We start from the raw sequence: 20263 nt of genomic DNA, 5'->3' as shown, positions 1-20263 counted from the left end.
TGATTAACTCACAACAACCTACCCTAGTTGCCTAAGCATGTGGAAAAGAAGACAATGGAACCAGTTTGTGAATATTACAATACAGTATTACTTTAGGACTGGGAGACAGGTGTAATGGCACATGCCAGTAATACAAGCAGTCTGGGAAACTGAGGCAAGAGGATCACAAATTCAAGCCCAGTCAGCATATTTTAGCAAGATCCTTTCCCAAATAAAAAAGGGCTGGGGATGTACTCAAAGCAAAGACCCTGAGTTCAATTGTCATTGCTGGGGGGAGGGAGTAGGCAGCAGACTAAGAATTTCAAATGCCATGTTCTGCAGTATCAGAGTAATCTTGGAAGCGAAAAAGATCATCCAAATAAAGTCTGTCTGGAATATCTGTATATTACTATTTTGGGTGTTTACATATCAAGTTCAACCAACACTTCTATTTTCATGCTGTTAACCATAAAAATGAAATGAAAAAATATGTCTGACAAAGCCCACAATTTCTTATAACAAATTTCAATTCAAAATCCCTGAAAACTAAGTTTCTTTGTAATGTATACACCAAGAAAAGTCAATATAGTGAAAGACTCAGACTAAATTCACATGAAGTTGTTTATTCTTCTAACATCTATTTACTATGTGCAACCTACTTGGCTGCTACACTTTGGCTGCAACACAATCGTCTAAGCTGTTCAGGAAAGAGACCCAGGCCTCACTCCTAGACATTCTGAGTAGTTCTGGAACCAGGCTCAGAAATTTTTATTTTCTTCCTGTTATTTTTTGCAGTATTGGGAACTGAATGCAGGGGCCTGCACATTTTGCACAAGTGCTCTATCCCAGAGCTGTATTCCTACCCTGTTTCATTAAGTTGCCAAGGCAGGCTTCAAAATTTGATGCTCCTACCTCAGCCTCCTGAGTAGTTGAGTCTTCAGCCATGTGCTAATGTGCCTGGCCTATTATAATTTTTCTCTATTTCTGTTTACTTTTTGGTTACTGTAATTTTAAGCAAGAATGGTAGTTTTTTTAAAAAAAATTATTTTGAAGGTAGTAAAATACAACAGAACAAGACAGAACAAAGCCAATTGAGACAGTGTAGTGAAATTGGTGGTAGTTTTTTTTTTTTAACCTTTTATTGATATATACATATACATACATATATATATATATTTGTTATTGTTGTTGTTTTTTCTTTTCTTTTTGAGACAGGGTCACACTAAGCAGTTCAGGCTGTCCTTGGGCTCACTTTGTAGCCCAGGTTGGTTTTGAATTTGTAATGATCCTCCTGCCTCAGCCTCCCAAGTGCTGGGATTACAGGCATGCATCACCATGCCTGGCTTGATTTATATATTTTGAGGTGGGAGTCTTACAACATTACTCAGTGTAATCTTGAATTCTTGAGCTCAAGAAATCCTCCTGCTTTAGCCTCAGAAGTAACTAGAGCACAGGTGAAAATTTCATTGCTAAATGAAATTGCTGCCTAGGTTTCTCCTGTTTTTAAACCCTTCCTCAGGCTACCATATTTAATTTAGTATAAATGATTTCAATATAGTTTTAGAAGACTTGGAATGGATGTTGAATGCTAAAGGGTCAAGTAGTGGCAGCCTCTACGGAAGGTTAAGTGGAGCCACAGATAACAGGAGAGGATGCTGGGTGAAAACCCAGGAACCCACCTCTGAATGTGGAAGAGCTGACTTTCAGGTCAGGTCAAACAGAAGGCTCTTTGCTAGAGAAACTGGAAATACATACATTCTAAAGTAGCTTCAAGTATCTACAGTATCATCACTTGTCTTTGTTTAGTTTTCAGAGGGTGCAGATCATCCTTTTGTTTCCCTCACAATTCTAGATACATAACAAGACAATGACAGAAAAGCTTTTTGGAAAGAAAAATGAAAAACTGGGAAGGGGAAGAAGACCTTAATAACTGAAAACATTGTGAAGAGACTTGGGAGATCTCTTGGTGTGGGTGAGATAGGAGGTGCTGCCCACCTTGGTACCATGAAACTGCAAGAGAAGCTGGAACATCAAAGCTCTGCAGAAACAAATGGAACAATCTGGCAAGACCTTAAAGCAGACAGTCACTCTGGGATATTCTGCAGGGCTCACCCTGTCTCTTTGGGAAGGTGCTAAGCCAAAAGAACACCTGCTCCACTGCAGCCTGGTTTCAGGAACATGTGTGAATGATGGCCCCGCGGCAGAAGTGGGTGGAGGTTGCTGCCAAGGAGAACCCTCAGGAGATATGCAAAACAGAGCCCTGTGTGTGGGCCTCAAAGAGAATGAGAGGCAGGACTGATGATGGAGGATGGAGGACAGAGGATTGAGGATTGAGGAGAGGCTCCACGGAGAACACGTCCTTGCAGTGCCTAACACTACATCACAGTGGGCCAGCCATGCTGCCTGGCAGCCAGGGCTTGAGAAGCACACAGTCCCAGTGTGATTCTTAACCACTGCCAGTACAGCAAATGGTTGAGTAGTGACTATTCCCAGTGAGAAGACTGTGAGGCCTTTGTGGGTAGTACCTTTCCCAGGGAGCCCTTATTCTTCCCTCTAGTTCTCTTTTCACCATGGTCTACTCCTTAGTACCCTGAGGGACACACTCCTCCGGTCCTTCACTACTCCTAGGCATTCGCAGGAGGGGCTGCATTCTCCAGGGATAAGAGCAGAGGAAAGAGCAGCTAGGGAAAGAAAAGCTCCAGGCTGTACTAGGACTCTGGGAATATTTTGAGGTGGGAGTCTCACAACATTACTCAGTGTAATCTTGAATTCTTGAGGCGAAGGAAGAAAGCAGCACAAGGAGTGGGGGCAGGGAGTTTCAGGGAGCCAGCTGGAGGGAAGGTGAAGTTTAATTATGCTCTTGATCTTAATCCCCACATCAGTCAACAATCTGTTCTTACAGGAGCCAGGGAAAGAGACACACACAAACACACACATACACATGCATGCACACATGCTCAGGAACTTACATTTCTAAACTTAGCTGTCCATGAATCCATATGATCAAGAAGTTGTCTATTCATCGTCACTCTTGCCCAAACCTATTAAAAATGTTTAGGAAATAATGAGAACAATCTTGCCAGAAGTCACTATTCTTTCCTGTACCCCCCAAAATATTTGATAAACTTTGAAAATAATCTTCAGATATGTTAATATTCATTTAATTAATATTTAGTAATTTTATTATACATGTAATGAGTTGTTCTTGCACAAATACAAAATTCCTTAAACTGATATATTTAAAGAGTATTTCTGGCTTTTAAGAATAAAATAAAAATCTCACATTAGGTATTAAAATGATAAAGTTTTTTTATACACTGTCAAATGTTCTAGTCCATTCACTTAAAAACCAAGAGCTTGGTATATGCTAAGTACAATTAGATTACCTGAGAGTCTTTCTGTAAAGTAGAAAAATATTTTAGGCTGGAGTTAATGTCACATGGCATAACAGTAAATGTACAATATAACTTAAAGTGTTATGAACACAAGACAGGAGGCTTTCCACTGTTCAGTGAGTACCAGATTTTGTATTTCTATCCAGTAAAAATAGAAATTATAGAAATTTGTTCCAGAAGACTTTCTAGCAATTTGAAAAATTATAAATATTAAGTCATTTTTATTTTCCATTTACCTCTTCTGCAGCTTGCTTAGAACTGAGATCAGCTTCATCTTTGTTAGCAGAGGGGGCCTGAGACCTACAGGCAAGCTGATACTGAAACTTCTTTAAAGTCTGTGCATAATCTCCCATAGAACGATTGTAGTTCCAAAAAGTAGGGCTATTGGAAGGAGAGGTAGAATCTGGGCTTCCTAAAATGATGAAAGCATTCAGTCAGTTGTAGTAACTTTACCACCTAGACTGGGTGTCTAGATTTCCAGGCAATAGCAATCAAGATGTCAGAAGACAACCCTCCCCCATCATTTTCTTTAGAGATCATGGATTTCGTGTGCTAACAATTAAAGAGTATTTTGTGAACAATATCAACGTTAGAACTGTAAGAATTATAGGTGGCTGAAAGTATGTTTCTTTCTGTTATAAAATTAAGCTTGTTTCAGCTGGGCATGGTGATGCATGCCTGTTATTGCAGCTCCTTGAGAGGATGAGGTGGGAGGATCACAATTTGGAGGTCCGCCTGGGCTAAAGAGAAAAGTAAAAAGGACTGGAGATGTGGTTCATCGGTAGAGCACTTGCTTAGTATGTGTGAAGCCCTGGGTTCAATTCACAATACCCCGCACTTCTGCCACGCATGCATATTCCATTCATTCCCTAAAACTGACTTCTTAGAAGAGCCTTCTGGTCAGGGATTTACCTCAGTGGCACAAGCACTTGCCTGGCAAATGTGAGGTCGAGTTCAATCCCCGGTACAAACAAACAAGATTCAAATTAAAAAAAAAAAAAAAAAAAAGAACCACCTTCTGAATGGAGTAAGTACAGCTTTCTGTTAATAAATCATTCTATTAGTTTTCTGTTAATAAATTATTCTATGGGCTACGTCCTTGTACTAATTATGTTTTATTTACTTGTCTGTAGTGTTTCTTTAGTGATTAAATGTCTATGAGCCAGGTGTGTGGTGCACATTAGTAATCCCACCACCTGGGAGGCTAAGGCAAGGAGGACTGTAGGTTCAAGCCCAGCCTCAACACCTTAGCAAGTTAAATGTGAGAGTCTATCTCAAAATAAAAAATGAAAATGAAAAACATGTAGCTCAGTAAGAATGTCCTGGGTTCAATCCTCAGTACCAAACCCAAACAAACAAAAACAGACTACCCTATGATTATATTTCTAAATTTAATTTTAAGAAAGGTAAAACTTCCTCCTATAGAGGTCTGTGTCAGAGTACTTATTACACTTGAGAGTTCTGGTCCCTCAAGTTTTGGTCCATCTTCCTAAAGATAATCTGAACTCCCTGAAGGCATGGAATATTTTTTCTCTAGGCAGTGCCTGAGTCAGTAAGTTTTCAATAACAATTATAATTGGGCTTATTTTTTCTAGGACACCAGAAATATCAATTGACACTTTATATCCACACATTAAAAAAATGAAAAATAGGAACCAGCTTTTTGGTTTTTAACCATAGCAAGGGTTCTAGAAGAAGTGACTATGATAAAATTGGTTTTCTTGTGATGATTACAGCCATAAAGGGTGAGAAATCATGAAGGGGATATGTCAGAACATTTCAATTCACCAAAACCTTGAAGTAACCCAGTCTTGTCCTTGGGTGAATATAGTACGTTTCATGAGGGCATCAAAATATATAGTTAGCTACAATAAAGAAATTCACATATCATATGAAGCTAAATTTCCAAGTAGTACTTTTGATAAAATTGACTTCTAAGAATGAATTAACAGAAGGAAGAGATTATAAACCAACATAAATAATGTAAAACACCTACAATAAATATCTAAAAATGTTTGTTAAATAAAATCCATTAATTAAATGAGTGAATAAAAAAGCAAGATATGAAGAGTTAGTGACAAAAAGTGAAGTAGGAACTGAAAATCAGGGGAATTGATGGAATGGCAACTCTAAATAACTCTGTTGGCCTTGAGAAATCTTCCAGCTTGGTTTAGAGCACTCAGGAGGGAAATGGAGTTAAGGATTTGGGCCAGAAAGATGTAGACAGCTAGACCGAGGCCTTTATCTGAACTACTATTCCCAGCATCCAGCAGACAGCCAGGATCTCAAAACACCATATCCTCAGTGGACAAGAAAAACAAAAAGGCATCTAGTCGTTTGGATAAAAGAAAAGCTTATCTGTCTTAAAATGAGATTTTTAAAAACATCCCTGAGATTTTTTTGATACAAGCAATTGAACTCAGAACCTCACGCTGGCCAGGCAGGCATTGTGCTGTGGAGCCACATCCCTGGTCACCCTTAAGATTTTATTTTATGTATTTTTTCTCTCCTGAGATTTTTTTTTCTTTTTAGATAGGGTTTCCCTATGTAGCTCAGGCTGGCCCTGAACTCAAGGTGATCCTCTTGCCTCAGCCTCGCAAGTGCTGGAACTACAGGTGTGTGCCACCACACCGGATCCCCTTAGATTTTAAAAGCATAAATTCATCTTCAGTGCATTCAGAATACTCATTAATACCCGTGAGGCCCAGGATTCTCCAAAATGACTTAATTAGCACAAGATTAACAGTACTCCTTGGCACTTGCCTGAGGTAAATACAAAACAGCTAGTAGGGACAAAGCACTGATAAGGCTCTAAAGAAAATGCCTGAAAAGGAAGGTCTTGTTTACCAAAACAAACAAGAATCACATATATCATTAGGAAAAAAGTCTCCAAGTATGACAGTCAACAATATAAAAGCGTCAATATTAAACCTCCAAGAACTTTAGGTACCTGAAATGTTGGACAGACTTAAAACAAAACAAAACAAAACAAAACAAAAAACACATGTCAATTTAAAAGGAGGATCTCTGTGTTGAAGAAGATGGGGAAATGGCTGGTGAGTGAAGAGTTTGTCCTTTCTCCAAGGTGAACTCTTTTATTATTACTCCATCCTCAAGAAACCAGGCAGTCTTCAGCTGAGGTAATCTTGCTCTGGGGATCATAGCATCACAAGGCCTCAACTGTGACCAGAAGCAGGCACATGGGAGTTATGTTTCCGAATACCATAGTCCACTACCAGACAAGCCCTAATCACAGTTTAATTATGAAATGATTTTTTCCCCAAAATTATAGAGTAGCCCTCGACAGTCCATCTCTATATCTACAACTAAAGCCAAGTAACATGATTACTAAGACAATACAAACTGATAAAAACCTCACTTAATCTGTTACATCTTAACTTTTTGTTTCTGTTGCATCTTTAAAAGCATACCATACCTGCAGATTTATGTATGCAATACAATAATAAAATTTCCTTTTCTCCTATTTATCTTCGGGCTCCAGTTATCACTGGACATAGGGGATGCAACAATCCATTGGTTTACTGTGAAATGACTTAACTTTCTATGAGCCACATTTCTCCACATGCAGAATGAGTTCCCAGGCTGGAGTAGTGGCCATTGGCCCCCTCTATCTCAGGCTCCAGTCACCACCTCCAGGAAACTTAAAGGACCAAGGCTGACTGGGCTGTACTTCCTAGGAGGTTGCTGTGTGCGATCCACTTACTCCCTATGGCACCTGAGAATCTACCCAGGCTGAAAGCTCGGGCCAGTAACTAGGGAGCCTTTATTTTCTACACTGTCTGCCTGGATCAGTGACATACTACAGGTGCATCTGGGTTTTTTGTTTGTTTTGTTTTGTTGGTACCAGGGACCAAACTCAAGACCTTGGGCTTGCCAGGCAGGCGCTGTATGACAGCTATATGACTGGCCTGCACTTGTTAAATGAAACCAAACTCAACTCCTGATAAACCTTTCCCTTAAAACTGTGATACAGGGGAAAGAAACACCCAACCTGCTCGGTGTCTGAAACGCCAAGTTCATGTTTCCTAAAATGAGGAATGAATGTTACGAACAACGGAGGTTAAGAGCAGAAAATGTATTACAAGAAAGAAAAGCTTCTGTCTAAAAAGGACAGAAGAAGGCCCAGAAAGTGGGTTGCTTACCAATCCCACTTCTCAACGGTGTTTTATTGAGCAAAGCCACAAGCTGAGGAAGGTTCAAGGTAGGACAAAACTATAGTCAACTAATAAGATTCCAAGTATAGTTGCTTAGGTAATATTGATCCAATGGGAAGACCCAAGGTGGATGTGAGGTGGAACAAAACTATGGTGAACTAATAAGATTACAAGTATAGTCGCTTAGGTAATACTGATTATGTGGGGAATAAATTGGGAAGCAAGTCACACAGCAGGGCCACAAGGAATGGTCAAGTACTTTCCTGGAAGACATGGGTTAAGGAGGTTTGTTCTTCCACCCAAGGTTATTGATACCTATTTAGAGTATCATTAGCTGCTGATCATCCCTAGGGAAAGTATGCTGTGTAGTCCTTGTTTTTGTTTTCTTTTGGTAATGGGAATTGAACTCAGGACCTTGTGTTTGCCAGGCTGGTGCTATGCCATTCAGCTATAGCCCCAGTCCAGAAGGTCTATCTTTGTTGTTTTTCTTCCTCTTTTCTTGAGTGAATGCACCTCCACCCACAGTTGTCTTCTGTATTGATCTTTCCAGGGTCTAGCCTTGCCTGCCTACAATATTTCTAGTAACTCAGCTATCTATAACAATGACATGCTCTGCTGGGGATCAGTCTGAGGCCAGCCTCGACTACAAAGTGAGCTCAAGGCAGCCTGAGCCATAGTGAAACCCTGTCTTAGAAAACAACAACAACAAAACAAAATGTAGGAAAAAAAAATTAAGAATGAACAAGATACTATACAAAAATCAGGAATATTTGAAAATAACAAAATAAAACTAAAAAATGAAGAAAAGTGGCTGAATTTCATATGTTAAACAACAGTTTAGACAAGGCTAAAGTGTCTAAAACTGAGGGGCAAACAGCAGGCTAATCTTTAGACAATAGCCAAGTTTTTAATGTAGAAGACAGGAATGTATTAGTTTACATTTTACAACTATCACTGCTTTAAGCTGTTGAGATAAGCTCATGGATACACAGTCATGTGAGAAAGGCTACTTGGGAATGGGAGATAAAAAAGAGCTTTTATGAAGAGATTGGCTCACCATCACTTTGACCAACTGATCTAATTTTATATCACCAGTAATGGGACAAAATAGTAGCATGCATCTGATAAATGATATACTAAAAGAAATATGCCACTCCCTATGTTATATACTGCCAGAAAACATTTAACCTAAATATAATGAGAAAATGATCAGACAAATCCAAATTTGCAAAACAGGCTGACTTCTTTAAAATGTTAATGTCATAAGAGAAAGAAAACAACACACAAATGTTCTAAAGACTAGAGAAAACACCTAAATGTAGTATGTGTTCCTTCTGAAGTCTGCATCAGTAAGAGAGCTATAAAGTCATTATTGGGTCAATTCGATTAATGTGTCTATGAGTAATGTATTTCAAGGATGACAATCACATTGTAGTTATAAAGAGAATGTCCTTGCTCTTAGGAGACCCATGAGGGATGAAGTGCCCTGAGGCTTGAACTTATTTTCAAATGATTTAGCAAAAATACTCTTGTGTATGGTGGGGAGAAAACACATGAATGAATACGACTGCCTGGTTCTTCACTCCTGGAGAAAGGAGGTACAGCTACAGAGCAAGCAAGGCTAGAATGAACCTTGTGTAGCTGGACTGGAATGAGAACTATATTCCAGCAGTATGCTGTGAGGACCTGGTGCGATGCTACCTCAGTGTCTTACCGATTTTTTTTGTCTTTTTGAGACAGGGTCTTACTATGCAGTTCAGGCTGGCCTTGAGCTCACTCTGTTGCCCAGGCTATCTTGAACTCCTATCTCAGCCTCTTGAGTGCTGGAATTATAGGCATGAACCACCATGCACAGCTACATTTTTCAAAAGAATCTTAAAAGGATGTTAGAAGTACTAGAGTCCAAAATTTGATGAGTAAGAGGATAGGTATTTATACAGCCTGAGAGTGGATCCCCACACAAAATGCTTATTACTTACAAATTAATTTACACAATTACCTAAAACCTAAGGGCAAATAAAAGTTAAAAGTAAAGGGATGGGCCAGATGTGGTGGCACATACCTAGAATTTCAGCACTAGGGAGGCTCTGAGACAGAAGCATTGCAAGTATGAATCCACACTGGACAATTTAGTGAGACTTTGTCTCAAACTAAAAAAATAAAATGGGTGGGGGATTTAGCTCAGTGATAGAGTGATCCTCAAACTGAGTAACACCAAAAAAGAAAAAAAGATATAGGGATGAACACAGATACGCTGGCCAAAAGATAGCAGTATAGCTGTATTAATATCAGACAAAACACACCTGAGGCAAAAAAAGATAATTTACCTGAATGATATAATTACTCTGAATTTATATGTATCTAACATAATCTTACATATATTTAGCAATTTGATAGATTTATGAGGAAATAGTTAATAAAAGACAGTAAGGCCAGGGATGGTGGAACATATCTGTAATTCAGCACTCAGGAGGCTGACACAGAAAAATCACTGTGAATTTGAGGGCAGCCTGGACTACAATGAACTTGTTTCAAAAAAAAAAGAAAGAAAAATCAGCAGGAGCTCTTGATCAACTTCCTTAATAGATGGTATATCAAGCAGATAAAAATTAAAAAGAGAAAAAGTGTTAAGAATGTTACTTATTAGTCATTAAAGAATCTTAATGCAATGAACGAATACAGACACCAAACTTGAAGAGACTATGCATTCTTTCCAAGATACAAAAAACCAGTTTTAAAAAAGTGACCACATAGCAAGTCTTCAAACAAGCAACCGAAACCAACCAACCAAGCCTCACTATGTTCTACAAAAAGAAAGAGAAGAAAAACCCAGATGCACATCGAATCTCTAAGCATAGTACAATTAACTTGGAAGAAAATAAAGCTAACAAGGACACTTCAACCTTGAAAATTAAACGGGCTGGGGATTTAGCTCAGCAGCATAAGCACCTGCCTTGCAAGCACATGGTCGTGAGTTCGATCCCCGGTACTGATTTAAAAAAAAAAAACAAAAAGAAAATTAAAAGCAATACCAATAACATTTCCAAACAGTAATACATCTAAATAACTTCTATGGGTCAAATGACAGAAAATATCTGAAAATTACAATGATGTATAGAGATCATTGTGTTATACCCTAATTTTTCAGTAGATTTGATATACTTCAAAATTTTAAAAAGAAAAAACACATAAAATAACAAGATAATATTGATTTGTTTCTTTGACATTTGTGGCACTTTCAGGCAGAATTAAATTAAAAATCCCTAGAGAGTTCAAGGAACACAAACAGCCAGATCCACTTACTTAGCTTCCCCAGCAGGGCCAAGCTTTAGCATCTAAGTGCTTTCTGTGGAAGTTCCTGAGAGGAAAAAATCATTACTTGGTTCAATAACTTAATTTGGTTTCAAATAATTGACTTTGTAATAATCAAATCCACTCCAAATAGATTAGGATTTGCTAACATTTTTTCTCATGGTAAACTATGGGCTTTAAAGAAATACTAAAAGACAAACTAAAAAATGTTCTGGAAAAAAGAGGAGGGTAAATACTGCTTTTCTCCTCACCCTGTCCTGCGCACCAGTCTCCCAAAGGACTACCTGAAAACAGAGAGCTATCATCTGAATACATGCCACATCAAAAAATTTAGCCTCAACTTTAGAGAAAAATTATAACTTACATTATATGAAAAGATTTTAATTTTACTGTAGATGAAAAGGGTCAAGATTTTTCAGTTAGTTCAACCATTTTTAGTTCAATTTAATTCTTAAATTTGGCAGTTAATTTTAACTGCTAAACTTATATATTATATATAAGGTAATACAAAATGTGTTTGTCTCTTAGGGTATACTAGTAAAAAGGACATAAAAACTTATGCACAAATATTAACATAATGGAAATGACAGCTTAAGAATTATGTCAGGTGCATTAAACATAAAGAAAATATGTGTACCTAGATTAACTCTGTGCTGTTTCTCTTCTTCACTTCTGAGGAAAGTGTCCAGAGTGCGCAGGTCCGTCATGTAATCCTCCTTATCAGTAGGTGAGTTATAGACACTGGGGGAAGAACGGTAGCGGGATCTCAATCCACTGCTCTCCACTGGGCCAACCGTGGTAGGGTATGGAGAAGGAGGAGAGGAGCTAAAGCTTGCCAACTACACAAAATAAAAGGACTTCATTTTAGTTTTAAGTATTTTTTTTTTGTCTTTTTCTTTTTATTGGTACCAGGGATCGAACTCACGACTGCCTGCATGCAAGGTAGGAGCTTATGCCGCTGAGCTAAATTCCCAGCCCCTTTGATTTTAGTTTTAATTTAATTTTATTTTTTGAATTCAAAAAGTAACACACCTACTACCATGGTCAAAATCCAAGGACACCTACAGTACCATAAGCTGGTGAGGCTGCAGAGTGCTGGGAGCTCTCATTCATTACTGGTGGGAATGCAAAATGATACAGCTATTTCACAACAGTTGAGTGGTTCCTTACAAAGTGAAATCTCTTACTATACCATCTGGCAGTTGTGCTCTTTATTATTTACCTAAAGAGTGCTGAAAACTTATACTCACACAAAAAATTAGATATGGATGTTTGTAACAGCTATACTCCTAATTTCCAAAACTTGAAACAAAGATGACCTTCAGAACGTAACAGTATTAAAAATAATTGTGATATATTCAGACAATGGAGCATTATTCAGTGCTAAAAAGAAACAACTTATCAAGCTATGAAGAAACCAATCTAAAATGCTACACATAGCTTCAATATATAACATTATGAATAAGACAAAAAATACAGAAGGATTAAAAAAACCTGTTGACTGCAAGGAATTGGAGGGAAAGAGGGACAAATAAATGAAGCACAGGGGTTTTTCCATGTATAATGTTGTAACAGTGGACATGTTACTACACATTTGTCTATGCTCACAGAATGTACAGAGCCAAAGTGAATTCTTGTAAACTATGGACTTTGGGTGTTGATAATGCTTTCATGCAGGTTCATCAATTATAATAAAAATACCTTTTTTTTTTTGGTCTTTTTTGAGACAGGGTCTCGCTATGCAGTTCAGGCTGGCCTTGAGCTCACTTTGTAGCCCAGGCTGGTCTCGAACTCGCAATGATCCTCCCACCTTAGCCTCCCCAGCACTGGGATTACGGGCGTGAGCCACCATGCCCGGGTAAAAGTACCATGCTAATGGGATAAATTGATAATGGAGGAGACTATGCAAGTGTGGATCAGGGATTAGAGGAAATCTCTGTACTTCCTCTCAGTTCTGCTGACAGCAAAAAACTGAACTAACCCAGCATACCTCCCAGAATTAGGGAAATTAAGGCAGGATAGTTTTAGGCCAGCCTACAGTATAGATTGAGACCTAGTCTTGAAAGCCAAAACAAAAACACCCCAATGCTCTAAAAAAGTCTAAATCCCAGTACGTGGAAGGCTGAGGCAGGAGGATCACCATGAGTTTAAGGCTAGCCTGGGTTACATAGGTGAGTTAATGGCCAACTTGTACTACATGGTGAGATTCTGTCTCAAAAAACCAAAATAAATAAATTAATTAAAAACAATAGACTAATAAAAATTAACATGTGTATTTGAGTAAATTTAAAGCATAAATAGGGAGCAGCTCTAAACTCATTACTCAAGGTAATTTTATCCCCTTTTATTTTGTTCATTTTAAAATCTTATTTTTATTTTTACATAATTGACACAATATTATTTAGCTTTGTATCTTTTCTGAAAAAGTTAAACAAGCATTTCCTACAACAATTCTTTATATTATGCTTGTCTATATAATCTTTCCATGTACAGACATATCCTAATTTATTTTTACATTCTCATATTCTAGACTGCTTGCAATTTCTTGTCACTGTAAATAATAACTGCACATAAATCTTTCACTGAACATCGAAATTCTTTATGGCAGATTCCTGAAACTGAAATTGTTTGGCCAAAGTATATGAACATTTTAAATATATTTTCTCATGTATTAAATGAAAATGTTACAGTAAGCTTTATTCTAACCAGCAGATATTAGATAGAAGTATCTATGTTGGTATATGTCCATCAACATTAATACTTTAAAACATATGATATACAAGAATCCTTAAAAAATGTACAGTTGAGCTGAGCGTGGGGGCATATGCTTATAAACAGCATTCAAGAAGCTGAGGCTGGAGGATCACTGTGATTTTGAGGCCAACCTGGGCTACAAGGTGAGTTTAAGACCAGTGAGAACCTGTCTACAAAAACTAAAAAAAAAAAAAAAAAGTACATTTAATTGGTCTTTCCTTTTCCTTGCAAAATTAAGCACTATAATACAAATTACTGGTCACTTATTTTATTTAACTGTTTCCTTAAGTATATTGATAGTTTCTAGTGGATTTCATGAAGTCATTAATTTGTAATTAGTGTACTGGTTTCTCTTTATATTTTTAGGTAATGTATTAAATCCTTATCTATTATTATAATTATTGGAACTACTATTGTATTGACAGGTCTGTTTTTATGCAAGAGGCATATTTTAATTGTTAAGTTAACATCTATGGCAGTGGTGACAAACCTATGGCACATGTGGTACAGTAGGCTGTTTGCATCACTGAAAGCTCAGAAAGGTTCACCATGCACCCTCCGACTCAAAACCTCCAGGACTTTGTGTTTTTCTGTATTAACTTTAAAGTCAATCAGTAACCTTCATAGAACTACCAAAAAAGTCAGTTGAGACTGAAATTTTATACGTTATGTGAGGAAAAGCTTTATAACAGTATCTTTTCATCCAAAAGGTTCTCTCTTCACTTAGCATCTTTTATATTTCTTAGGATTATTCATTCATCCATTCATTTATTCATATTGGCCCTGTATACTTATAAAGCACAATGAATATTCTCACACATTACTGTGATAATACAAACTGGTAAAATTCTTTTGGGTAGGGGCTGGGGATTTAGCTCAGCGGCATAAGCCCCTGCCTTCCAAGCAGGCAGTTGTGAGTTTGATCACCGGTACCGATAGAAAGGAAAAAGACCAAAAAAATTAAAATTCTTTTGGGTAGCTATCTGCCTTTTCCAAATTAACAAGAACTCTATATGCTGAGCTATTCAATGCAAATTAGCAAAAGTTCTTACAAAATGAAAATATTAAAAATATTGGCATTGAATTGTCCAAACAATATTATTAGCACAAACTTTTCTTTCTAGTAAGCTAAGAGAAATTAGTACAACTATCTTAACTATCATATATATATATATATATATATATATATATACTTTTTTTTTGCATTTCCCTTTCTTTTCTCCTTTCCCCCATCCTAATTTCTCTTTCCTTTTAAACAGTTTCTTCTCATTTCACAATATCTCTTATACATTTGCATCTTATTTACTCCTTCAGTTTCTAACACTAGGGAGACAGTATGATGTTTGTATATGAGTCTAATTTATTTCACTTATGAGTATGCTCTCAAGTTGTACTATTTACCTAGAGAAATTTAAACTTTATTCTTCTTTATGGCTGAGTAGTACTCCACTGTATAAAAAGACCATACCTTTTTATCCATTCCTTGATTGATGGGCATTTGGGTTGTTTCCAAGATCTAGCTATTACCAACTGTGCTGATATAAACATGGGTGCACGTGTATCACTAGGGTATGATGCTTTTAATTCTTTCCTTTTTTTTTTTTTTTTAATGTTTTTAATTCTTCCGGGAAAGATACCGAGAAGGGGAGAAGCTGCTGGATTGAAGGGGACCTTGAATCTTAGTTTTTGAGGAATCTCCACACTGATTTCCACAGGGGTTGCACCAGTCTACTTTCCCCACAGTGAAGAAGGGTTCCTTTTCCCTCAAATCCTTGACAGCATTTGTTATTGGTTGATTTCTTGATAATAGCTATTCTTTCCAGGGTGAGATGGACTCCTAGTGTTGTTAAACAGCTCATTTTGGAACGGGAGAACTATGAATAATTTTCCTTCTATTTTATTTTTCTAATTTTCTATAATAATCATATAGTGCTTTTCTTACAAAACTATTATTTTAAAAAAGTCATTTACCTGTGGGTTAGTAATTATCACTGTACACACATACTTTCTCATAATGTTTAACTTACACAAATTTTCTACTTTTTTTTTGTGGTACTGAAGATTTAATACAGGGTCTTTGCATTGAGCTACATTCCCAGCTCATTTATTTTGAGATGAGGTCTTGCTAAACTGCCCAGGTAGGACTTGAATTTGGAATCCTCTTGCATCGCCTCCTAAATGCTATAACAGGCATGTACCGATGTATCAGGTCAGGTTTTCTAAATTCTATTACATGCCAAGCTGGGTGTGGTGATGCACATCTGTAGTCCCAGGTCTCAGGAGGCTGAGGCAGGAGGATTGCAGTAAGTTCCAGGCCAGGCTGAACTACACAGTGAGTTAAGAGACTAGTTTGAACTACACAGCAAGACCCTGTTTCAAAACAACACAAAAAAAGTTTAAATTCTATTACATGCCAAAACTGATTTTAATGCTGGTTAACTAGTAGCATGGATATTCATTACAAAGAGATAGTATGCTTTAAAAGAAGACAGGTATGATGATACATGCATAAGTCTCACCATTTGGGAGGCTAAGGCAAGAGGAGCACCTGAATTCAAGGACAACCTAGACTACTAGGTTGAATAATGAATTCAAGGCCAGCCTGAACTACATGGTGAAACCCGTTCTCAAAAAAAACCAACAAATAAATTAAAAAAAAAAAAAAAGGTAAGGTTAGACACATGACAATAAAAATATGTAAAAATTTCAATCTATTAATTTATTAAGTGTAAAAGCCTAAAAAAACCTATATTAGCATGGGATTTGAAATGAAGGTTTTGGGGCTGGGGATTTAGCTCAGCAGCATAAGTGCCTGCCTTGCAAATGCGTGGTCCTGAGTTCGATCCCTGATACTGGGGGGGTGGGGGTCCACTATCCATAGAAGATATCCATAATGCAGTGTCAAACTGTATGACAATTCTAGCTTTCCCTGGATAAAAACCAACATGATAAAAAGTAATTCTCTAAGAGTGAACATAGGTTTCACATAAAGCAAAAAGGGAAAAACATGAGTAAAGCAAACTAAAGTAAAAAAGTATTTCAAAGAAATTGGGGTTCTAGTCTCGGCTCTTCCCTGGGTGACTTGGGTAAGTTAATTTCTCACTAGTACAGTTTTTTCATCAATAAAATGAATTTTTTTTGGTCAGGGGGAGAGTCAGGGGCTCTCACTATATAGTACAGGCTAACCTCAAGTTCACAATGACCACTCCGTTGAAATTAAAGATGTGCACCACTATACAAAAGGAGATGTTCCAACTCACTTGATGATTTTAATGGAGTACTTCTCAATTCTAAAATAATGTGACTGGCTAAGAGAAAAGAGTTATTACCTTATTATAACCACTGACCGGTGAATAGGTCACTCCAGGGCTGTACGAACTACTGCTACCTGAGGATATGCTTTGTAGTTGAGGGCTGTATCCAGTTATACAGCTGGTGGTGAACTTGGGACTGGCACTGGGCGAGCGAGATGGACTGTAGCTCAACACACTCTGCCCCTGAATTGAAGGAGAAAGTGGAGAGGGAGGGATCTGGTTGGCTGTTAGATCACGTGGAGGAGTAGTCTGTACAACTAGAAAGGAAAGGAAAAAGAAAATAAATATCTACCCACAGACACACACAAATGTTTAAAGAAACTTTCATGAAAACAGACTTAAAGAATAGTCTTTTTTTTCCTTTTGCACTGGAAACTGAACCTAGGACTTTTGCATTCGTTATATCCCCAGGTTCTTTCTGAGACAGGGTCTGCTAACTAGCCCACCCTTGCAATCTACTTGTCTCAGCTTCCCAGAGTGTGTGCCAACACACTCAGCTATTCTTTGCCTCAGGAAAACAACAAAGTAACAGAAGGAATTAATTTTTAAATTAATGTATTACTAAAGAATGACCATCAGTTATTTATCATTTCCACAGAGTTCAAAATAAAAAACTGGCTTCAATCCAGCAAGAGACAAGTCATTTAATTTTAAGGGATCAATGAAATAAACTTCCACTAGGTTGCTGAATGTTTGTTTCATTCAGTTGATTCCAATAAGAATGCTAACCACTGGTCTTAAGAAAATTTATTATCAATCTGTTTAATATATTTGAATCAGACAGTCCTGAAATTAATTCCCTTCCAGTTCTGAGTCTATGAAAGGGGAAAATTAAATTTAAAAATATTTGTTGCTGATCTTCTCTTTACCTTTGCAAGAAATATAGCATATGGTACTTACCAGTTGTTTTCAACCCTAAAAGTGTTTGTTGTCCAGGGCTAACAATAAGACTTGTTGGTGCCACAGTATATTTGAAATATCTCCAAAAATCAAACAAGGCATTAAGGCTGAAGAGAGATGCAAGAGCAAGCTCTGGAAGAGAACAATTTATTTTTAAAAAGGTGGTGGTGGTGGCATGTACTGGTGGAGAAACAAAACCATTCCATACTTTAGCAAATTAACAAAATTCAAAACTACCTTCCTATTCCTAACATCTAACATTTAATAAATATGTATTATCCTTACCACTTTACTTTCACCTTTATTTTAATAATGAATCAACTGTCATGGTGAAGCCAAGTGACCTTCTTTTGCAACTGGGGCTGGACACTAAGCTATTCTCGGAGCTCCACCCTCTCCCCTTTTTTTTTGGAATCAGGGCCTCATTAAATTGCTAAGTTGCCCAGGTGAGGCTGGAATTTACAATCTACCTGACTCGGCCTCCCAGAGTGCCAGGTTTAGAGGTGTGCATCACATCTGGCTTTAGATGACTTTTATGTGTACACAGATAGTTAGTAAGACACGATTCTGACTCAGTCTGCAGATTCCAAATCCCTCCCACTTGCTACACTAGCTCCTACAACAGTCTGCATTATGTGTACAGAATATAAAGTTTAACATCCATAAGAACTTTCTGTAACCAAGGATTTTTTTTTTTTTTTGTCTTTTTCCTTTTTATCTGTATGGGGGATTGAACTCACAACTGCCTGCTTGCAAGGCAGGCGCTTATGCGCTGAGCTGTAACCAAGGATTAAAGGAGATAGAGAAGTGGAAGGAATGAGGAAATCGAAGCAGGCGCCCAGGGAATAGGAATCTGGGCTGATTTTGAAAGGTGAAAACACAGAATAGTACTTCAAGAGTAACAAATATAAATCTTATTAACCTCACATTTTATTTTTCTTCACAGAACTCACAATAATTTATATTTTTCATTTGCTTGTCTCCTCTCCATAATGTTTGTTTCACAGGATTTTCACTTGTTCCCTTTCTGCTGAATTCCCAGACTGGGAACATAGTGTGTACTCAGCATTTGTTGAATGAAGGGATGAATACAAAGCTGAATTAAATCTGCCAACGAAGTTTTCATTGGTAATAAATATAAATTATAGTAAATTACTTACCAATATACCAAAGGGGCCAGTATGTCACATTATAATATGAACTAATCAATTTTCCAGTCCTGGAAAAACAAGAAAGACCTTTCAATTAACTTTTTTTAAAAAACCCAAAACTAAAAATCAAAACTAATACAGAAAGTTCTGAACCAGCCACTGGCTGGTGTGTGTGATTAACTTACATTTCAGTATATATCATTCCGGCCATAGATACATTTAGGAGGCCCCAGGCTAAAACCACTTTCCTAGCTTCTGTTTCTTTTCTCATCCTGATGGTTCTGTCAATAAGGGAATTACTAGGGCTTGCTTCCCCTTGCATCTATTCAAAAGAAAAAACACAGGAATTAATCAAAACTTCACTTAAGAAATCAAAACATGTTTCTTTTATAAAGAAAAACTGTATATACTTTCTCTCTTCTTTAAAATGTCTTACCAGTTTTTTCCCCATTCATTATTAGTACATGAAAAGTATATGAGAAGTGTAAGTGAACTGGCCAGGTATTTCAAGCAATTTAATACTAAATTAAATGATCACATTTTGTAATTTACGGATTGGTTTTTATGTCTGTAAATACTCCAAGTTTTGTCTATTGAGCACGTTATAACGCCTAGAGAGAGGGTTACCTTATGAAACTCATAATATGGTTCTAGTAGTATTTACTACATCCCGTAAATCATAAAGACTGTTCTCTGACACCCCCACGCAGAAGCCATCACTGTGTCTAAGAACTCTTCATTCGGGCTGCCCCTGCCAGCGCGCTCGTTTTTTGTGTGTTGATGAGTAAAGACAGGCGGGTACCCATGATACAAAAGAACTAGAGTTAGAGTGGGGAAAGTGCCTTTCGTCTGAGTCAGTGGAATTTGTATTTTTCGTTGTCTTATAGATAACTGGGAAGCCTGTCCTAGCTATCGCGAGTCGCGGCCCGGGGCGCAGAGACGTCCCCGTGCCGTCAGCCAGCCCCGAAGGCTTCCCTCTTGGGTGCCTCTGTATAAACTCTGTCACGCCTATCGCTTCCTTCTTCCCTTCCACGGCAAGTGACGAGACAGACCACATTCTCCTTTGGCTGAACCCCGCGGGCAGATCAATAGGCACAGAACTCTCAGTCCGCGTGGAACTCACGCCCAGGAAACACAAAATTGACCCCTCAAAACCCACCGTGATATTCGGCCGGAAGAGGCAAGCTCCCGTGGCTGCCTACTGCACATGCGCCAAGGCTAGCGCTGAGGCCTGGGACTGGCGGCTCCACAGTTACCGGAAGCAATGGGCCATCTCCTCTCGC

At 37.8% G+C, this 20263-nt stretch overlaps 1 protein-coding gene across 2 annotated transcripts in view; it reads right to left on the bottom strand.

Annotated features, from left to right (window-relative positions):
- The window catches only part of Tmem209 (transmembrane protein 209), a 41110-nt gene extending 20847 nt beyond the window's left edge, over positions 1-20263 (bottom strand). Inside the window, exons 1-8 of one of the 2 annotated variants that reach the window (XM_003475194.5) lie at positions 20140-20263; positions 19166-19302; positions 18990-19048; positions 17830-17961; positions 16945-17186; positions 11499-11700; positions 3611-3786; positions 2949-3020 (exon numbers count right to left, since the gene is read on the bottom strand). In XM_003475194.5, the coding sequence (XP_003475242.2) occupies positions 2949-3020; positions 3611-3786; positions 11499-11700; positions 16945-17186; positions 17830-17961; positions 18990-19048; positions 19166-19302 (1020 nt within the window). In that variant the 5' untranslated portion in view covers positions 20140-20263. Of the gene's footprint in view, positions 1-2948; positions 3021-3610; positions 3787-11498; positions 11701-16944; positions 17187-17829; positions 17962-18989; positions 19049-19165; positions 19303-20032 lie in introns of both variants that reach the window. The other variant, XM_013158416.3, reaches the window with a different exon arrangement.

Source organism: Cavia porcellus, unplaced genomic scaffold, assembly GCF_034190915.1.
Source record: "Cavia porcellus strain 051 isolate PalLab524CR breed Dunkin Hartley unplaced genomic scaffold, mCavPor4.1 scaffold_2, whole genome shotgun sequence".
Classification (NCBI taxonomy): Eukaryota; Metazoa; Chordata; class Mammalia; order Rodentia; family Caviidae; genus Cavia; species Cavia porcellus.
Note: the sequence above shows the minus strand (reverse complement) of the source record. Positions and strands in the feature narration are given on the sequence as shown.